The sequence below is a fragment of the Thamnophis sirtalis genome, unplaced genomic scaffold, assembly GCF_051295495.1.
Source record: "Thamnophis sirtalis isolate CommonGarterSnake01/CBP01778 unplaced genomic scaffold, rThaSir2_p1.2 scaffold_11, whole genome shotgun sequence".
NCBI lineage: Eukaryota > Metazoa > Chordata > Lepidosauria > Squamata > Natricidae > Thamnophis > Thamnophis sirtalis.
In genome coordinates, this window is record NW_028261391.1 from 64,576,114 (window position 1) to 64,593,823 (window position 17,710).

At 39.6% G+C, this 17,710-nt stretch overlaps 1 protein-coding gene across 2 annotated transcripts in view; it reads left to right on the plus strand.

Moving 5' to 3' along the window:
- Nucleotides 1-17,710, plus strand: part of ZRANB1 (zinc finger RANBP2-type containing 1) — a 55,824-nt gene that overhangs the window by 33,376 nt on the left and 4,738 nt on the right. For both annotated transcript variants that reach the window (XM_087725956.1, XM_087725955.1), the window contains 5 exons: nt 503-574; nt 3,619-3,817; nt 5,813-5,933; nt 11,686-11,815; nt 16,833-17,062. In XM_087725956.1, coding sequence (XP_087582082.1) covers nt 503-574; nt 3,619-3,817; nt 5,813-5,933; nt 11,686-11,815; nt 16,833-17,062 — 752 coding nt within the window. The remainder of the gene's footprint in view (nt 1-502; nt 575-3,618; nt 3,818-5,812; nt 5,934-11,685; nt 11,816-16,832; nt 17,063-17,710) is intronic.

The window sequence follows — 17,710 nt, forward strand, 5'->3', positions numbered from 1 at the left end:
AATAATATAAGTCTATAAAGAAGTAATATTTCAGGTTTTGGAACTGGCATTCCAAAAGGAATAATCAAAACACTGTCTTTTTATAGCAATAATGCACAGTCTTTTACAAGTTGCGTTTTAAAATTTAAGTAGAGCCATCAGAAAATCTAGATTTAATCTAATTTAAATTGTATATATTAGCCATATATTTTATATTTTTCTGGCCCTATGTTCTGCAACTTTGTTTTACATTTTAGTCATTATTGAGTTCATTACTTAGTATTGGTTCACAACAAGATTTTGTATACGTGTTGGGAACTATTGCATTGATACCTCAGGTATCACTTGACAAGTTTAGATTTGAAAGAAAAATAACCACATGAAGAAATGATGGTGTTCTGAAGAGCTTGTTCTGAAAAGTGTTCATCACATTGTGTGAAGCAGTTTTTAATGTAGAGAAAGTTGTACATTTAAGTGAATTGTTATTGTCAGATGTGTAATAATCAATTGTCTTCCTTTACAGATATTGAAGATTTGCCGCCAACAGTTCAAGAAAAGCTTTTCGATGAAGTACTTGATAGGGATGTTCAAAAAGGTAAATATGTTATATAATATATGGTTTACACAATATGATATTATTAACTTGACTGCGTTTTAGAATTTACTTTGCAATAGCTTTCACTTGAGGTTTATGGAATAGTAATTAAAGGAAGAATGGGGCCATTAAAGAACACCAGGGAAGAACTAAATATAAATATACAAATTGCATATGTACGTGACTGGAATAAATTGATGTTCTTTTCTTTGATGTATTATATAGGTGGCAGTATAATTCACTAAATGTCAAGGTTCCAAGTATTACATCTCATTTAATAAGAACTCTGAGGCTGGCAATTTCCTTGAAGAACATTTTATTGAGACATATCAAATTGGCATGTTCCTGGTGAAAAACCAGCTCTAAGTTCCCGCCGGTTTTGCACCCAATTAAAAGTAAAACTTTGTCACTTCCCTCCAGAGTCTTCAGTCGCATGGTCCAATCAGCATACAGTCCAGTTGCTAAGTGACCTCAGTCTTCATTGAGCACCTGCACCAATGTCCTTAATTCCCAAGGGAAACAATCTTATTTAGGCTACAACCCAGAGGTGGGATTCAGTCAGTTTGGACTGGTTTGGGTGAACCAGTTGTTACATTTTTGCACAGTTTAGAGACCCAGCTAATCGCACCACTGTATGGCCATGCCCACCCCTCTCCTCTCAGTCACTCCTTATCTCATCTTAGCCGCATCATAGCAGCTGCTCTCTGGCTCCCTCGCTTGCTAGTTTGCTTGCCTCAACCATGTGGCCCCTGCGGCCCAGCCCACTTGCCTGCCTTCACCCCAGCCTCCTATGCGGCCCAGCTCCCTGCCGAGCCTTTCTCCGCCATTCTGCTGCATCCCTCATGGCCCAGCTACCTGTCTTCGCCTCTGCCAGCATGAACGGACTGACGTCACTGCCTCTTTGCCAGTGCGAACAGCCTGCAACCTCTTCACTGGTGTGAATGGCCTGCCGCTCCTGCCTCTTTGCTGTTAATGATATCGAGTTGGCTATGCCCACTCAGTCACATGACTACCCCCCCGGTCATTAGAAAGCATTGCTTGTTAAATTAGTTGAATTCCACCACTGCTACAACCCCCCAACTATCTCTACACATCACTCCCTGGCACCTTCGCTTCAGGCTGTGTTAGCCCTGAAGCAATGAGAAGAGAAACCTCCCTAGAGGAAACTACAAAAAAGAAAATGACCACAGTTTGGCCAACTTTAGCGTTGACACTAAATTTGTCAAAAATATCTAAGGGATTTTTAGTATTATGAAAGGGACAAGTAGAAGTAGAAAAAAAATGTTGATAATACATAATTAGGAATTATTTGTATGTTATTGACAAAACCATAGAAATTTGACTAATTTGGAGAATTTCTTTTTGTACAGTGCTGGAATTGGCTCAGACCTTTATAGTTGTCAAACTTTATATCATGGTTGTACTGTGGTAATTAATTAAAAAATGATTTTAATGATGTAGAAGTTTTAATGTAAAAGATATGTATGTTGGTTTTTTTTTTGCTATCTTAAGAGAGAACTAACTGATCAGCTAGTTAGCTATAGATACCTAGAATAGTTATGAGTAAAATTATAATTGTCCTCTTTTAAAATTGTGAAGGCCATTCTAAAACTGCTCTGCAAAACTAAGTAAGGTGGCTTTTCAATTTTGGTTTTTACTATTTTTATTCCCTGGAGTAGTAGCTTATTGGAATCAACAGATGGGTTGGCAAATTTCAAGGAAAGTAAAGTAGAGCAGATTCAATAATATATACAGTAGTGCAAAATAATAAGTAAATGAGAATCATTCATTTAGTTGGCAATTTATTTCCCCCCACAATTTCTGCTCTTAGAACAGTGTTTCTCAACCTTGGCAACTTGAAGATGTCCGGACTTGAACTCCCAGAATTCCCCAGCCAGCATTCGCTGGGTTCAAGTCCGGACATCTTCAAGTTACCAAGGTTGAGAAACACTGTCTTAGAAGGAACTTTAGAATAGAAGAATTTTAAGGTAGGTTAAATTCTTATTGGAGTTTCCATTCTTTATTTGTTTAGAATAATGTTTTCATCAAATATCCTTAAAACCATATAATTCAGGGGAAATTAGGACAGAGGGGCTGCATCATAGGGCAGAATCAGAGACCTCGACACACTCAACTCTCACCACTATCTTCCTTTCCTTTGTTCCTGGGACTCAGGTCTGCTACTATCACAACAGCAAATAAGAAACAGGCAAAAAACTTTTTCTTGCTGGACTTCAGTTTCGGCAATCTGGAAATGCTCGGCTTCCCACTATTGTCTTGAAGCTAAGAGAGTTTTACTTAAAAGCCAAGCAATTTATCTGCTGTATCCAGTGACGTGCGGTGAAGTTTATGGCTGGTGAGGCAATCCTGTCCCCCAACACCCCACTGACTCAAGCACTTTCTTTCGCCTGCCTGAGCTCGCGGCAGCCCGCCTGAGCTCTGCCGTGAGAGCTCAGGCGGGCGAAAGAAAGTGCTTTAGTCAGTGAGGCGTTGCGGGAGAGGAGAGAATGCCTGAGCATTGCATTTATTAAAGAAAAAAGGAAATTTGAAGGAAAAGAGGGAGCGTGGGGTGGGGGGCATCAGAAACGGAGAAAGAGGAGGAAGAGTGAGCGCAAAGCTGCAGCTTTAAACAGAATGACAGAGTTGAAGCCTCTAAAAAATGCGCCCTCTACTATGAGGCAGGAGAACTGCATGCCTCAACTACCTCTGGATTTTTTAAGGCTTTTAACCCTTGCTTAACTCTGCTTGAGCGCCTAAAAACTCAGACTAGATGAGGCATGCAGTTCTCCCGCCTCACAGTAGAGGGCGCTTTTTAAGAGGCTTTTTTAAACAGGCAGTCATTCACGGTGTGGCAGCAGCAGCCTAACCTCAGCACTCGCCTTTTCCCGTTTACATTTTTTTTTTCCTTTTCATGATTGACAGTGGTGAGGCTCCCCTGACTGCACGTCACTGGCTGTCTCTAAAAGTAATAAAAGTGCTAAATGGTTTTGTGTCTTGCTTATTGGATTCAAGATGGCCCGATTGGGCCCTGTTTTCTTTTGCAGAACTAGAAGAAGAATCTCCCATTATAAACTGGTCACTGGAACTGGGTACCCGTTTGGACAGTAGACTTTATGCACTTTGGAATCGGACTGCGGGAGATTGCCTGCTTGATTCAGTTCTACAAGCTACCTGGGGCATTTATGATAAGGATTCGGTGCTACGTAAAGCTCTTCATGACAGTTTACACGATTGTTCTCATTGGTAAGCAGAAATTATTTTGCCTTGCGGTCGAATGACTTTAATTGTTAACTTTCTTCAAACAAAAATCCAGAGCTTTTAGATTTGGGAGGGATAAATTTGCTAGTCCTTTACAGCAGTGTTTCTCAACCTTGGCAACTTGAAGATGTCTGGACTTCAACTCCCAGAATTCCCCAGCCAGCATTCGCTGGCTGGGGAATTCTGGGAGTTGAAGTCCAGACTTCTTCAAGTTGCCAAGGTTGAGAAACACTGCTTTACAGCAAATAGCAGCATTCTTTTGCAACCTTACTCTATCGAAAAACATTGAAACTCAGAAAAAGCTTGCAATTTATACAAATAATAAGTTGTGTCTATATAAAGTGACATTTAATTAGTTAACTGATGGTCCAATGGGATTTATCTGAAGTAGTTATTCATACATCTGATCACATTTATGTTTTTGCTGTGGTACCTTTGACCTTATCACTAGAAGTGTGGATTTAACTTAGAGAACTTCCAGCATTGGCCATTTGGCTAATCCTGAAAACACCATGAGTTGGAAAAATTATCCTGGCTCATTGAAAAGTAGGCATAGAGAACCAGCGTTATACCCAGTATATGCAGTACCCCAGCGATTGAAGACATTGCTTAAGTTTTGTTTGATTGTCAGTTATATACCCTTCTTAGACTTAGATAGTTAACATTCCTACTTGAAAAAAAAAACAGTCCATTCGGGTCGGAATTACAGATTGTCCTACTGCCTCCCGGGTTCTAATCTATACATCGGGAACAGAACTGCTAAGTTTATAGTTAAGGCAGTTGAGTTAAGAGCTTGTTATATCGAATGTATTGGGATAAGTTGTAAAGGTGATGTATTTGTTGATTCATATTTTCCACATATGTATTTTATTGCTGTATTTTTTTATATCTATAGCTTACGCTGAGATTAGATCCTGAATTTTATTTTTGTTTTATATTTTGATATGGTGCTACGACTAATCAATTATCTGCAGTCTTTCATCCATCCATCCATCTGGCCATCCATCCATCCATCCATCCATCCATCCATCCATCCATCCATGTTAAAATATTACTTCTAAAATGTATAGTTGTTGTATGAGCATGCACAATAAAGTAGTAAGCCCATACATGATAGAAGAAAATAAGAATAAAAACTCATAACTATTTGCAGTTTTAGACATTAGATCACATACATATAAGAATTATTTTTGGAAGGTCATCTATTAATCTATTGGGGAAATGATTGTTGCAAAAATGGTGAAAAATGATCAGTTGATAATTCAGATTCAGGTAGGAAAGGATGATTCACACAATCCTGAAAATGGATGTAAGTGCTTTAATAAGTGCAGATAGATGCTTGTGGCATTCCTGTATATTCAGAAGCAGATTTTCTTAAATGAATCCAAGTCTTTGCATAGTTGTCTCTCCCTCCCTCCCTCCCCCCCTCTCTCTTTAGCTCTCTCTCTCTCTCTCTCCCTCCCTCTCCCCCCTTTCTCTCATACATACATATATACATACATGCATAAATATATACATACATACAGTGGTACTTTGGTACTCAATTGCTTTGAAACGCATCAACTTTGTTACTCAGTACATTTTGCTGTGAAAAATTTGTCCCAATACTCATCGTTTGTTTTGTACTCAACGCACAAACTAGGATTTGTCAGTGTTGGCTGCCTTGTGACTCACTACATTATTCCTTATGGGAAAGGTTTGTTCGGTACTCATCGTTTTTGATACTCATTGCACCTCCTGGAAGCAATTAATGATGAGTACCAAGGTCCATCTCTCTCTGTCTCTCTCCCTCTCTCTAAGTATGTGTGTGTGTACGTGTGTGTGCCAAGAGAGATGTTGGCTAACTATTGCAGTAAGAAATACTAATTCGTACTCTCTTCACCTTCCCGTCAAATCATCGATTAAGTAGCCCAAATTCTGGAGAAAGCCTGTGTGATTGGGTAAGATGAAATAAACTGTTGCACACATACTTTTTTATAGGTTCTATACCCGATGGAAAGAATGGGAGTCATGGTATTCTCAAAGCTTTGGTTTACATTTCTCACTGCGAGAAGAACAATGGCAGGAAGACTGGGCATTTATACTTTCTCTTGCTAGTCAGGTAAGATTGTCACCGTAAGTAAAAGCGGAACATGGGAAAGACAACCCTGCTGAGAAATGTGTTTGCATTTTTCTTAACAAGTTCTGTAGATTTCTATCTTGTAATGCGTATTTTAGATTACCTGACTGAAAACTATTTCCTTTAGTAAGCCTGTAGTATTGTTATAGGTACTTTAATTTGATGTTTGTACTTGTGAGTACTTCAGATGTTATGAGCATCATCCAATCAAAATCATCAATGGGATTTTTTTTTACATTTTACATAAAATCAAAATTATGTAAATAGTATTGGGCTTAATTATGCCAATTTGAATAATCACAGCTTCTTTAAGATATATATATATACTATCTCACTGAACTGAATGGGAATTTCTTCTGAATACACCTGCAAATCTAATTATAGCTGAATTTGGGAACTGTGCTAACTTTGAGCACTTATAATAATCTATGTAATCTTTAGAACAGCCTGCATAAGTAAATATTTTAAGCTTCATAGGTTTTGCTATGGACAATGTTATAGTTATGTTTACCTGATGATATCTCCCAAAGAAAAGAGGATTATATAAAAATCAGACTAAACATTACAAAAAAAATTCAGTATAATTTCCATCTTTCCTGTGGGCCATTGTTGCTAATTTCCACTCAATCAGTCTGGAGGAGTCCCCCCTCCCCAACAACATATATGTGTATGGGACACCCTAGTGAGTTCATACTGACCCAGAGGCTACATACACCAAAAAGAGAGGAAAAGATAATATTAAATGGATTATAAGGCACCCAGTTGTGAATTAGTTAATGTCCTATCTACACATTACATAGGAATTATTCTTTTTAAAAATAATTTCTCTTACATGAATGCTGTAATACACATTCACATCAGTAAAAGAGATTGCAAAAATTGTTGATGGCTCACGATGTTGTAGCAAGTCCTATTGTGTGTGTTTGTGCGTTTGATAAATTTGCTTTATCAAATTTACATGGCCACCCATCTCACAGCCCCATGTTCATCTCGGTATAGTAATCCAGTTGGGAGGTGATTATGATTGTGAACAGAGGCCCTGATTTAGGAATTTTGGCAACAACTGGCACACAACATGAAGCTGTGCAAAGGCCCCCCTAGCCACCACTGCTACCTGATTTTGGAGCAGGAGTTGTGAGTCCAGGATCTCCCCTCCCCAAGTTTGTGTACCAGTGTAATTGTGAAACTGGTGGGCCCCAGAACTCAAGGGCACTCAATCTTGCCAAGGTTCAGCTGAAACCTTTTATTCCCTATCCAGACACTCTCAGCCTCCAGACACCAGGATAAGACGTTAAAAGCCTCACAGCACTTAATTCACCAGGGGCAGAGATACATAGTTGGGTCTCATTGGTGTATAGGTGGTCCTCAACTTACGATCACAATTGAGCTCCAAATTTAGGTTGCTAAGTGAGAAATTGGTTAAGCAAGTTTTGCCCCTTTTTACGACTTTCCTTGCCACAGTTGTTAAGTGACCCCCCCACTGCAGTTGTTCAATCAGTAACACGGTTGTTTAGTGAATCGGGGTTCCCCATTGACTTTGCTTGTCAGAAGGTTGCAAAAGGTGATCACGTGAACCCCGGGAGCCAAGAGTTGTCATAAATATGAACCGGTTGCCAAGCATCCAAATGTAAATCACGTGACCATGGGGATGCTGCAATAGTTGTAAGTCTGAGAAATGGTCGTTGTTCACTTTTTTTCAATGCCGTTGTAACTTTCAACGGTCACTATAAACAAAAGTCAAGGACTGCCTGTACTGATGATACCTCTCCCAGACCCACAGCAGTAAGAGAGAGACTGCAAAAATGTTTGCTCGGTGTGGGCACATATTCTTCGTAGCAAGACCCATCCATGTTTAGTTGCTCTTACCTCCAGGGATATATGCATAGTCTGTTACTATGCTGGAGATGGGTCTATTTATCCCAGCTTACTCCATGTAATTAAGATACGAACTGGAGAAGAGATCCTTGGGGTATTGAGTTGTGTTTTTTTTCCCTTCTGTTTGCCACAAGGAAACAGGTTGATAGTCTTTGTGCTGGGCTGCAAGCACATGGAAATCTATGCATGCTTACTCTGTAGAAAATCCCATTTAGTTCATTGGCTCTTATTCCCAGGTGAGTATTTTTTAAAATTTCTAGTCCTGTTCAATCAGCATGCTACCTCATTCTCTTCTCATACTCTTCCATTCCCTTCCATGTGTAGAGGATAAGGGTCTGCAGTGGAGAGCCTTCTGACCCTGGAGACTCTCTGAAGATATTTCCCCCCCCCCCCTGAATCTGCATGTAGAGACTCTCCATGGGTAGAGGACGCTCTCCATTACAGGTACCCTCACTCACTGCATGTGGAGGGCGTCAGGGAAGGCAGGACTAGTCAACTTAACCCCCCGAGGAGGCAGCGATTCTTCTGTCAGCTGCCTCCATTTCATGCTTTCATTATTTATATCTCCTGCCTAGTCACCTGCTCTCAACAACATGTTTCTGCTATTGTATTCCTCCTCCCCTCCCAATACTTCGAGGGGGAAAGAAGATTGCATTCTTTTAGAGCAATATGATTGCAGCTTTATGTGTGTATATGTAACATTCCCGGTTGTCTAAAGGGCATGCATACTCCCTGTACTCTCCTAGCATTTTGAGTTTCTGCTCTGGTTCTATGGACCTGCATTGTACAATGTAAATTGTAATATGTAATTATTTTATAATAGTGTCAACGTCATTATCGTAATCGTTTCAGCTGACATGCTGCTTGGTTTTCTGGCTTAGGACACTGGTTAAACAACACAATTCTTGTTGGTTGTTTTACTAGGATTTGAGAGCAGTATTTCAAGCTGGTTTAAAAAGCTGGAGAGAGTTGCATTTTTATTAGTGCTGTGAATGGTGATTCTAAGAGTGCTTTCTAACTCTTCTGTTCAGATTAATGTAGTTATTTAGTTGCTTCATACATAAATGTGCTTATTGTTGGTTGAAACTGAAGTTCCATAGTCTCCTAAGTTTCAAGAAATCAAAAGACAAACGATATTGGGTGTACCGAGATACACCCATATTACACCTATCCTCCGCGAGCTGCACTGGCTGCCAATTGGTCTCTGAACGCAATTCAAGGTGTTGGTCATTACCTTTAAAGCCCTACATGGCTCAGGACCAGCGTATTTGCGAGACCGCCTACTGCCACATACCTCCCAACGGCTGATAAGATCCCACAGGGTGGGCCTCCTTAGGACGCCATCAGCCGGACAGTGTCGGCTGGCGGAGCCTCGGAAGAGAGCCTTCTCTGTGGCTGCTCCAACCCTGTGGAATCAGCTATCCCCAGCGGTCCGGACCTCGCCCACCCTCATGGCCTTCAGAAAAGCTGTTAAGACCTGGCTGTTCTGGCAGGCCTGGGGCTGTTGACCTTATTATGTAGGGTCCAGCCCCGATCAGAACGTATGCGTGTTGGGGAATTTTTAAATTTTTTATTTTTATTTTGTTTGTTTTATTTTTCTTGTTCTGTGTAAGCCGCCCAGAATCCTCCGGGATTGGGCGGCCTATAAATCTAATAAATTAAATTAAATTAAATCTTCTCTTTAAAGGGTGAATGAGAGTTACTGAGGCCTGTATCAGTTTGTGTGGCAAGATGAATGACAGGCCCAGCCCAAGAATGACACAGATTAGAACCCTCCAGCCAAAGCTCAATTCTTTATTTGCTCAAACCATAGAGACAGAACGTTGCCAGACTAAATCTACCTTTCTCCAACCCTAAGGGATATATCTTGGGAGATGCTGAGGAATGGCTATCCTAAATCTCTTCCTCTTTCTCTGATTCATCTCTGAGCTGTGTTGTCTCAACTCCCTCCACCCCACCCGGAATGTGCCCCTTCCTTTCTGGGAAAGTGCCCTTTCACTGTAGTCCATCACACCCACCACCTTCCCTTTCATAGACACATTCCATCACTCTAGGACAGTGTTTCTCAACCTTGGCTACTTGAAGATGTCTGGACTTCAACTCCCAGAATTCCCCAGCCAGCATTCGCTGGCTGGGGAATTCTGGGAGTTGAAGTCCAGACATCTTCAAGTGGCCAAGGTTGAGAAACACTGCTCTAGGAGACTTACCCCAGTGACCTGTGACCTTTCCTGGCCCTTTCCTCATTAGCTTTTGAGGAAGCCAGCAGGGAGGATTGCAAATGGTGATCTCGTGATGATAGAGGCTGCAACTGGTTGTAAGTGCAAACTGGTTTCCATCTCACTCGTTACAATCATGTGACGGCAAAAGTGCTGGGATGACTGGAACTCCAAGGAAATGTAACCACCATTCATTTATCACCATCATAACTTTGAATAGTCACTGATCAAGGGCTACTTTTATATAGAGAGATGATGCCACAAGTTTTAGCTTAATGGATGATTTGATTTGTCACTGATGACTTGGATGATGTAGGGCACCTTGTAATATTTCCAGTTTGTCTACATCCAGGCATTAATGATGTTGTAACAATTATTACTATGATTAGAATATATTCTCCCAAAGCTGGAATATTAGGCTGACAACAAAAATTTCCATTTTTTAATGAACAATGTGCACAACCCAGAAGCTAATACTGAGCACCATATGCTTAACTGTAATTAAATATAAGTTTGTACACTGAGAGTAAGCCTACAAAATGTAACATGAATAAATGTTTGATGATAAGAGTTCACATTGCTTCACTGTAATATCCGACAGTAATACTTTAAGGTTTTAAAGTGTGCTAAATCAAATTTAACCATAACATTAAAATTGATCCTCTAGTCACTGTATCCGGTAATACACAGTAATTTTGCATGTAGTCTATTGACTTAAGGAAAAAAAACCTGATATCCTTTTGTATATGTTCTCTTATTCTCTTTTCTTTTGTAACTATGCCTGTCTTCACTAGGTTACTGTAATTGGAAGCCTTACAAGAGGCATATATGTAATTAAAACTGGATAACATTATTAAGACAAACTAATGGCTTCACTAGGCCCTGGTTTTTCTCGTGTAATTTATGCCTCATTAAATGATTTACCAGATTATATTTATGCTTTAAGAATACAGTGAAAATATTTTGGTAAGCAGTATTTAAAAAGATGGTTTCCTAGAAACATTTCAGTTACAGTAAAACTTCAATTTAACAGATCATTCAGTAGGAAAGATGTCCTGAAATTACTGTTAAATGTTAAATCCAAAATATATTTTGCATATCTGTAAAATATATGCACATCTATCTACCGCTTTGCATATGTGTAAAAATATGCATAGGGCCTTCTGGTTGATTAAAGATGGCAAGATTCAATGTTATAGTCTCCATCTTGTCCACTACTCCCTTCACTTGTTATGGAAATAGCCAGGGGGAATAAACCTCTGGTTGCAAAGGAGCAAGAAAGACTGAGGACTTCCAGAAATCCTTGTCTAAACTGTCCTATCCCACTGCACATGGAAGAAGGAGCCTCCAATCTTCCCAGTGCCACCAATGTCTCAATGGGGCAGCTCCCACTGGCCTATTTCTGCCACCAATCTTCTCACCAGCTCCATTCCCCATTTTTAAAGAGCTTACCCAGAAACATTAATAAAGCTTAATTTAACAGACTTCGTTATTACAGAAATAACTTGAGTCTCTATTTTTGTCTGTTGGATTCAAATAAATTGTGGTAAGTGGTATTATTGTATTGTACTAAAATGAAAAGTCAGTGTTATTGTTTTATCTCACATAATAACTGTTATTTTAAAATATTATTTTTGAAACAGCCTGGCGCAAGTTTGGAACAGACACACATTTTTGTACTTGCACATATTCTTAGAAGACCAATTATAGTTTATGGAGTTAAATATTATAAGAGTTTCCGGGGAGAAACTTTAGGATATACTCGTTTTCAAGGTAAGTATGATTTATAATACAAACAAGATTTTAATTTAAAATGTTGAAAAGGTACTGGGAAACCTGTAATTTAAAGAAATTAAAGCAGTAAATGTAATTTCTATTTCTTACGTTTAAAATTCTAGTATTTTTTATTGGTTTTCTTGAATTGTTCTTTTTCTTAACTATATTCTTATTTCTTCTACTTTTTCCTCTTTTAGTTTGTATTAGTTTTTTATTGCTGTAATTGTAATTTTTAATAAAATTGCTATTAAAATATGTTGGCAGGTTACATTGATTCTGATTCAGTGCAATAGAAGCATTTAGAAATACTTTGGTGTATTTTGAAGTTAACAGAAATACAGTATAAACACCCCGTTTTCCTGAAAAAAAACCTAGCATGTTTTTACACCTGTGCCTAATATAAGCCCTACCCCCAAAAGAAGCCCTACTTAACAGCCTGTGCTGAAATGAGTAAATTGACGTTTGAAATTAGGGAACAAAGAGATAAACAATTTTATAAGACGGATTTATTTTATCAATGGTTAGATAAAAAAACATGGAAATGAAAGATACTAGAGAATGTTATCAATACAAGAATAATAGAATGATACTGAATATAACATAAAGATATATTATTATTGGATAGATTGAAGATGATGTAATGAATTGTTATAATATAAATGAACCCAATATTTAGTATGTCTTGTTTAAAATGAAAGAATAATAGTGATAGTCAAACAAATGAGGTATAATGATAATAATGTATAAACCTATTCGATTTGATATGTGATTTATATAAATTGCAAGTGATGACTATGGAAAGGATGCACAAAAACCTTGTAACCAATCGATACACTGTATGTAATGGAAGATGGTTTTATGTTTCGTTTGTCTAAAAATAAAAAATAAATAAAAAAAAACAGCCTTTGCAGCCGGCCACCCATCCATTTCGTCTGGTTGGTTGTGGTGTCGCGGCCACGAGATCAGGTGGGGGGGTGGAGCTGCCCCATGCTCCCCACACTGGCTTACCTCAGGACCCCCGCAGCCAGGCCATCCGCGTCTGACACCTGCCTTGCGGCAGCAGCACCAACAAGCATCAGCAGGATCGCCGCCGGCCTACTACTTCTGCTTGCTTGTGGCCACAACAGAGCAGGAGGCTGAATAGTGTATTGGTACTGCAACTGTGAGGCAGGTCTTGGGGTGTAAGGTAAGCCAGTGCAGAGTGCGTGGGTCAGCTCCACCCTCCCATCTCGCCTCAAGGCTGCGGCACCAGCCTCCTCCGTTGCAGTTGTGAGCAAGCAGAAGAAATGGGCTGGCGGCCACGAAGGGGCCCTGCTAGATGGGGCTGCTGTAGCCACTGCCGTGAGGTGAGGCGAATATCAGGATATGGGTGGCTTGGCTGCTGGGGGCCCTGAGGTAAGCCAGTGTGGGGGGTGTGGGGCAGCTCCAGCCTCCCTATCTCATGGCGGCAGCACTGGTATGCTGCGCAGCCACCTGCCCCACCGTGAACAAGCAGAGGTGGGCCTCCCATACATGGGGAAAAATAAACACCCTCCAAAAATAAGCCCCAGTGCTTACTTTGGTGCCCAAAAGAAAATACAACCCAGTCTTATTTTCAGGGAAACACAGATAATTTCTGAGTTCAAGAATTTTCACAGGAATTGTCAATGCTTCTCATAATGATATATAGAAAGCATAATACTTAATATCAGAAACCTCACTATAGCATTACAGCTTATCTTTAGAATACTACCACCTATAATTGTCTTTGGTGATTGGTAGCTTAAAGGAATTTGTGACATAAAATACAGGAAGTTTTACACACTCTTCTTTTAAATAATGTAGCAGCCTGAAAATATAGTGTAAAGAAAGTTCTATATCATGTTCAGACTTAAGATTTATAACATCTTAAAACTCTTTTTATAGGAAAAGCACGATGAAAGAATTACTATCAATAATTAGGAATTTTACATCTTTAATAATTAGAACTTTTTAAAGAAAGAACTACAACTATGGGTTCACTAGTTTGCGAAAAGCTTCACTGTAAAGTTGAGTAGAATAGTCTTAAACATGAGACAATCATTCTAAGCCAGTGTTTCTCAACCTTGGTGACTTTAAGTTGGGGGGATTCTGGGAGTTGAAGTCCACAGGACTTAAAGTCACCAAGGTTGAGAAACATGGTTCCACCACAAATGCGCGAACGACAAAAGCGTGCCTGACTAAACCACGGTGACAAAACCGCGCCGACGAATGAGCGCTGAAGCGTGCCGACAACAGCGCGCCAACAGAAGCGCGCTCTAACCCTAACCCTAAACCAAACCCTAACCCTAACCCTAACCTTAACCTTAAACCTAACCCTAAACCTAAACCTAACCCTAAACCTAACCTTAAACCTTACCTTAACTTAAATCGCGCTTCTGTCGGTGCGCTTTTGTCAGCGCGCTGTTGTCGGCGCGCTTTTGAGATCGCGGTTTTAGCGCCGCGGTTTTGTCGCCACGGTTTTGACGTTTGCGCATTTGTCAGGTCACGGAGAAACACTGTTCTAAGCCATTAGATACATTTAAAATGTTGAAAGTACAATAGTTTTCACTTACTGACAATAATCAGGATTGGGAATTCCATTACTAAGCAATGTATTTGTAAGGCACAGCATCATGTGGCCTCAGTGGCAGTTCTAACAGTTTTAGTTGCTCTTGTTAGGCAAATCCTTCATGGTTTGACCCCAGGAACACTACAATCACTGCTACTGCAAGAACCCATCAAAAGCTCTTCTCTTTCAGTGCTGTTGTAACTTTGAAGGCTCACTGAATGAGTGTGGACATTAAAAAAGAACTCCCTGGGTGTCCTGGTATTCACACAAAATGGCTACATAATATATACATGGATTAACCAACCAGAAACCATCCATTTAGAAAAAGGACTACTGGAGTGTAGGAGTTTTTCCGAGCTGAGATAAAGAGAATTAATTGAAATCAAGAATTGAAACAGGGTCTTGTATAAATTAATTGCCTATGGTTATCTGCATCTTAAAATTAAAGCCTACTAAATAATAAAAAAATATTGTATGTCTGCTGAATATTGAAAATAGTCTCTGAATTCTTGGCCCCATCTATGTCACATTTCGTTTGAACTTACCTTTCTTTTACAATTTCACTTAAATTACTCAATTCGAGATGATACAAAGTCTTGATTTGGGTCATCATGCCTTACAACCATTGCCTGAGAATTTTACCCTTTGCTGGTAGCAGAACCTAAATTATTGCCCCTTCTTTAACACCTTGTTTCCTGCCCCACATGTTGACATTTACTAGTAAACCAGTAAGCGCACGGAAGAGACAACAATGGGACTTTAAATTTAGAAGGATAAAACTGTCAGTTGCTGCTAGTCTTGATATTTACATGCTACCTCCAGGATTAGCGATTGAAATAGGAGACCGTAGCCGAAGCTTGTGCTCTCATAATCATCCTGTGAGCCAATCATTGGCATCTGATTCAACAAAGAATGATCTGTGGGTCTGATGAACATCACTTTATGGTAATATGGCAGCTCTTTGGGATCTTCTTTCACTTTATGAATTTAAAATGAGAAGCCATGGAAAATCCCCAAAAAAGCTCAAGTATCTTCTTAGATTTCTGGGAAAGTTAGGGACACATAACAGGACTGATATAGAAGCTGCAGTTAGAACAATGTAATTGTTTTGTTTTGATGAAATACATTTGATATGTTGCTACTGCTTGCTCTTAGATGTATTTTGAGCCTCTGTGAAATTACAGAGAGGCTGAAAGAAACATTGACTTTTAATTGAGTTATTTTTATCTAGTTTTAGGACTTGTCTGGAGAAAAGATCATATTTTTAGATTGTATTTATGCAGAAATGTTAAAAACTCAAAACTTTTAAGGAGCATTGTACTTTGTAGTACTCCAGTTTCTAAATTTTCTCATGCTCCTGCTTTAGTTGTTTGGTTGAAGGTCTGAATATCTTTTAAGTTCCTCAAATGAGTATTGGAAGGGAGATTCCATCATGTATGTTAAAAACTGTGGAAACTAGATTGTGACTGAATAATTGAGATAGAGATTGTTCTGTATGTTAAATGTAACATGTTAATACTTTAAAAAGGTAAAATTTCAGTTGGAATTGTTTCAGTTGCTATGGGAATTCCTTTTGAGATATCTATTACTATTTTAAGGATTGCATGATAGTATTTATAGTACAGGTATTTCTTGGCTTATGACTGTCCAGAATTAGAGTCCTAAGTTGAAGCATCACCTGACTGGATTCAAAGTTATAATTGGTTTTTATGATGGTTGTTAAGCAAATCCATTTTAGTTAACCCTGGAAACTGACAAAAAAAAAGTCACAAATCATGGTCGCATGACTACAGAATGCTTCAAATGGCTGTTAAGGTGGATCAGTTGCCAAGTGCCCAAAATTATTATGCAACAATATGGATGTGTATCAGTGGTGGGTTCCAGATCCTAGTGCAACCGGTATGGTGCAATGGGGCCAGGCGTCCACCATATGAACGCGTGCAGCACACACACGCAGCACGTGCATGCATACTTACCGCCTGCAACGATCCAGCTCTCGGTGGATCATCGCGCAGGCGCCATACGTTCCATGCGCGGAAGTGCCGAAGAGCTTAAATACCGGTAAGGAGCGCTGGCGGGTGGGCCCTCTGGAGCACCGTACCGGAATGATACCCGGTGCTCCAAGCAGGCACCGGTATGCCTGTACCAGGGCGTACCAGTTGTAACCCACCACTGATGTGTATGGCCTTTGTAACTCTGAAAATGGATCATAATTGAGGTGTGTCAAATGGCTGTTAAACAATTGGCCATAAATGGAAGACTACCTGTAGACTCAATTATTAGACTATATTTGCAACTTTTTACATCCATTAATTGATAAAGACTCAACTTTCTACTGAGAGGTACATTAAAGACTTATGTTCATTGTCATGCTTTAGATAAAAAATCTTCACCAAAAACAAATACATCAAGTTCATTGACCTTTGGACCTTCCCTTTTTCATAGGTGTATATTTGCCTTTGTTATGGGAACAGAGCTTTTGTTGGAAGAGCCCGATTGCTCTGGGCTACACAAGGGGCCATTTCTCTGCTTTGGTTGCCATGGAGAACGATGGCTATGGCAATCGAGGTGCTGGTGCTAACTTGAACACTGATGATGATGTTACTATTACTTTTTTACCGTTGGTTGACAGTGAAAGGAAGCTGCTGCACATTCACTTCCTGTCTGCTCAAGAGGTAAGAAATGCTTCACAATTATGGTTACATCAGAGATAGCAATAGCAATTAGACTTATATACCGCTTCATAGGGCTTTCAGCCCTTTCTAAGCAGTTTACAGAGTCAGCATATTGCCCCCAACAACAATCCGGGTCCTCATTTTACCCACCTCGGAAGGATGGAAGGCTGAGTCAACCCTGAGCCGGTGAGATTTGAACAGCTGAATTGCAGTCAGCTGAAGTAGCCTGCAGTGCTGCATTTAACCACTGCGTCACCTCGGCTCGGATGTTACTCAAGTATTAGATGAGAAAAAATAAAAGCCCCAAGAATATGCATAATTATAGATAGCATGCAGGAGATCCATAGACCGCCAAATTTTACTTTATACTGAGGACTTTATGAATATGAGATGTTTTTAAAAAACAGCTATAACAATTAAACTTTTGAGGAACAAGCAACAACCAGATAGTTTAGGTCCCTCTTAATGAATCATTTTGTAACTAAAAATACAGAATGGCCGTGCCTGAAAAGATAAGCCAATTTTCTAATACCATTATATCAGGCATGAAACCTTAAAGTAGCAATTAAAAATGTGGATTTTTATTTGATGCATATCTGGTGCATGATCACAGACCTATAAGATCTCACAGACTGGGCCTCCTTCGGG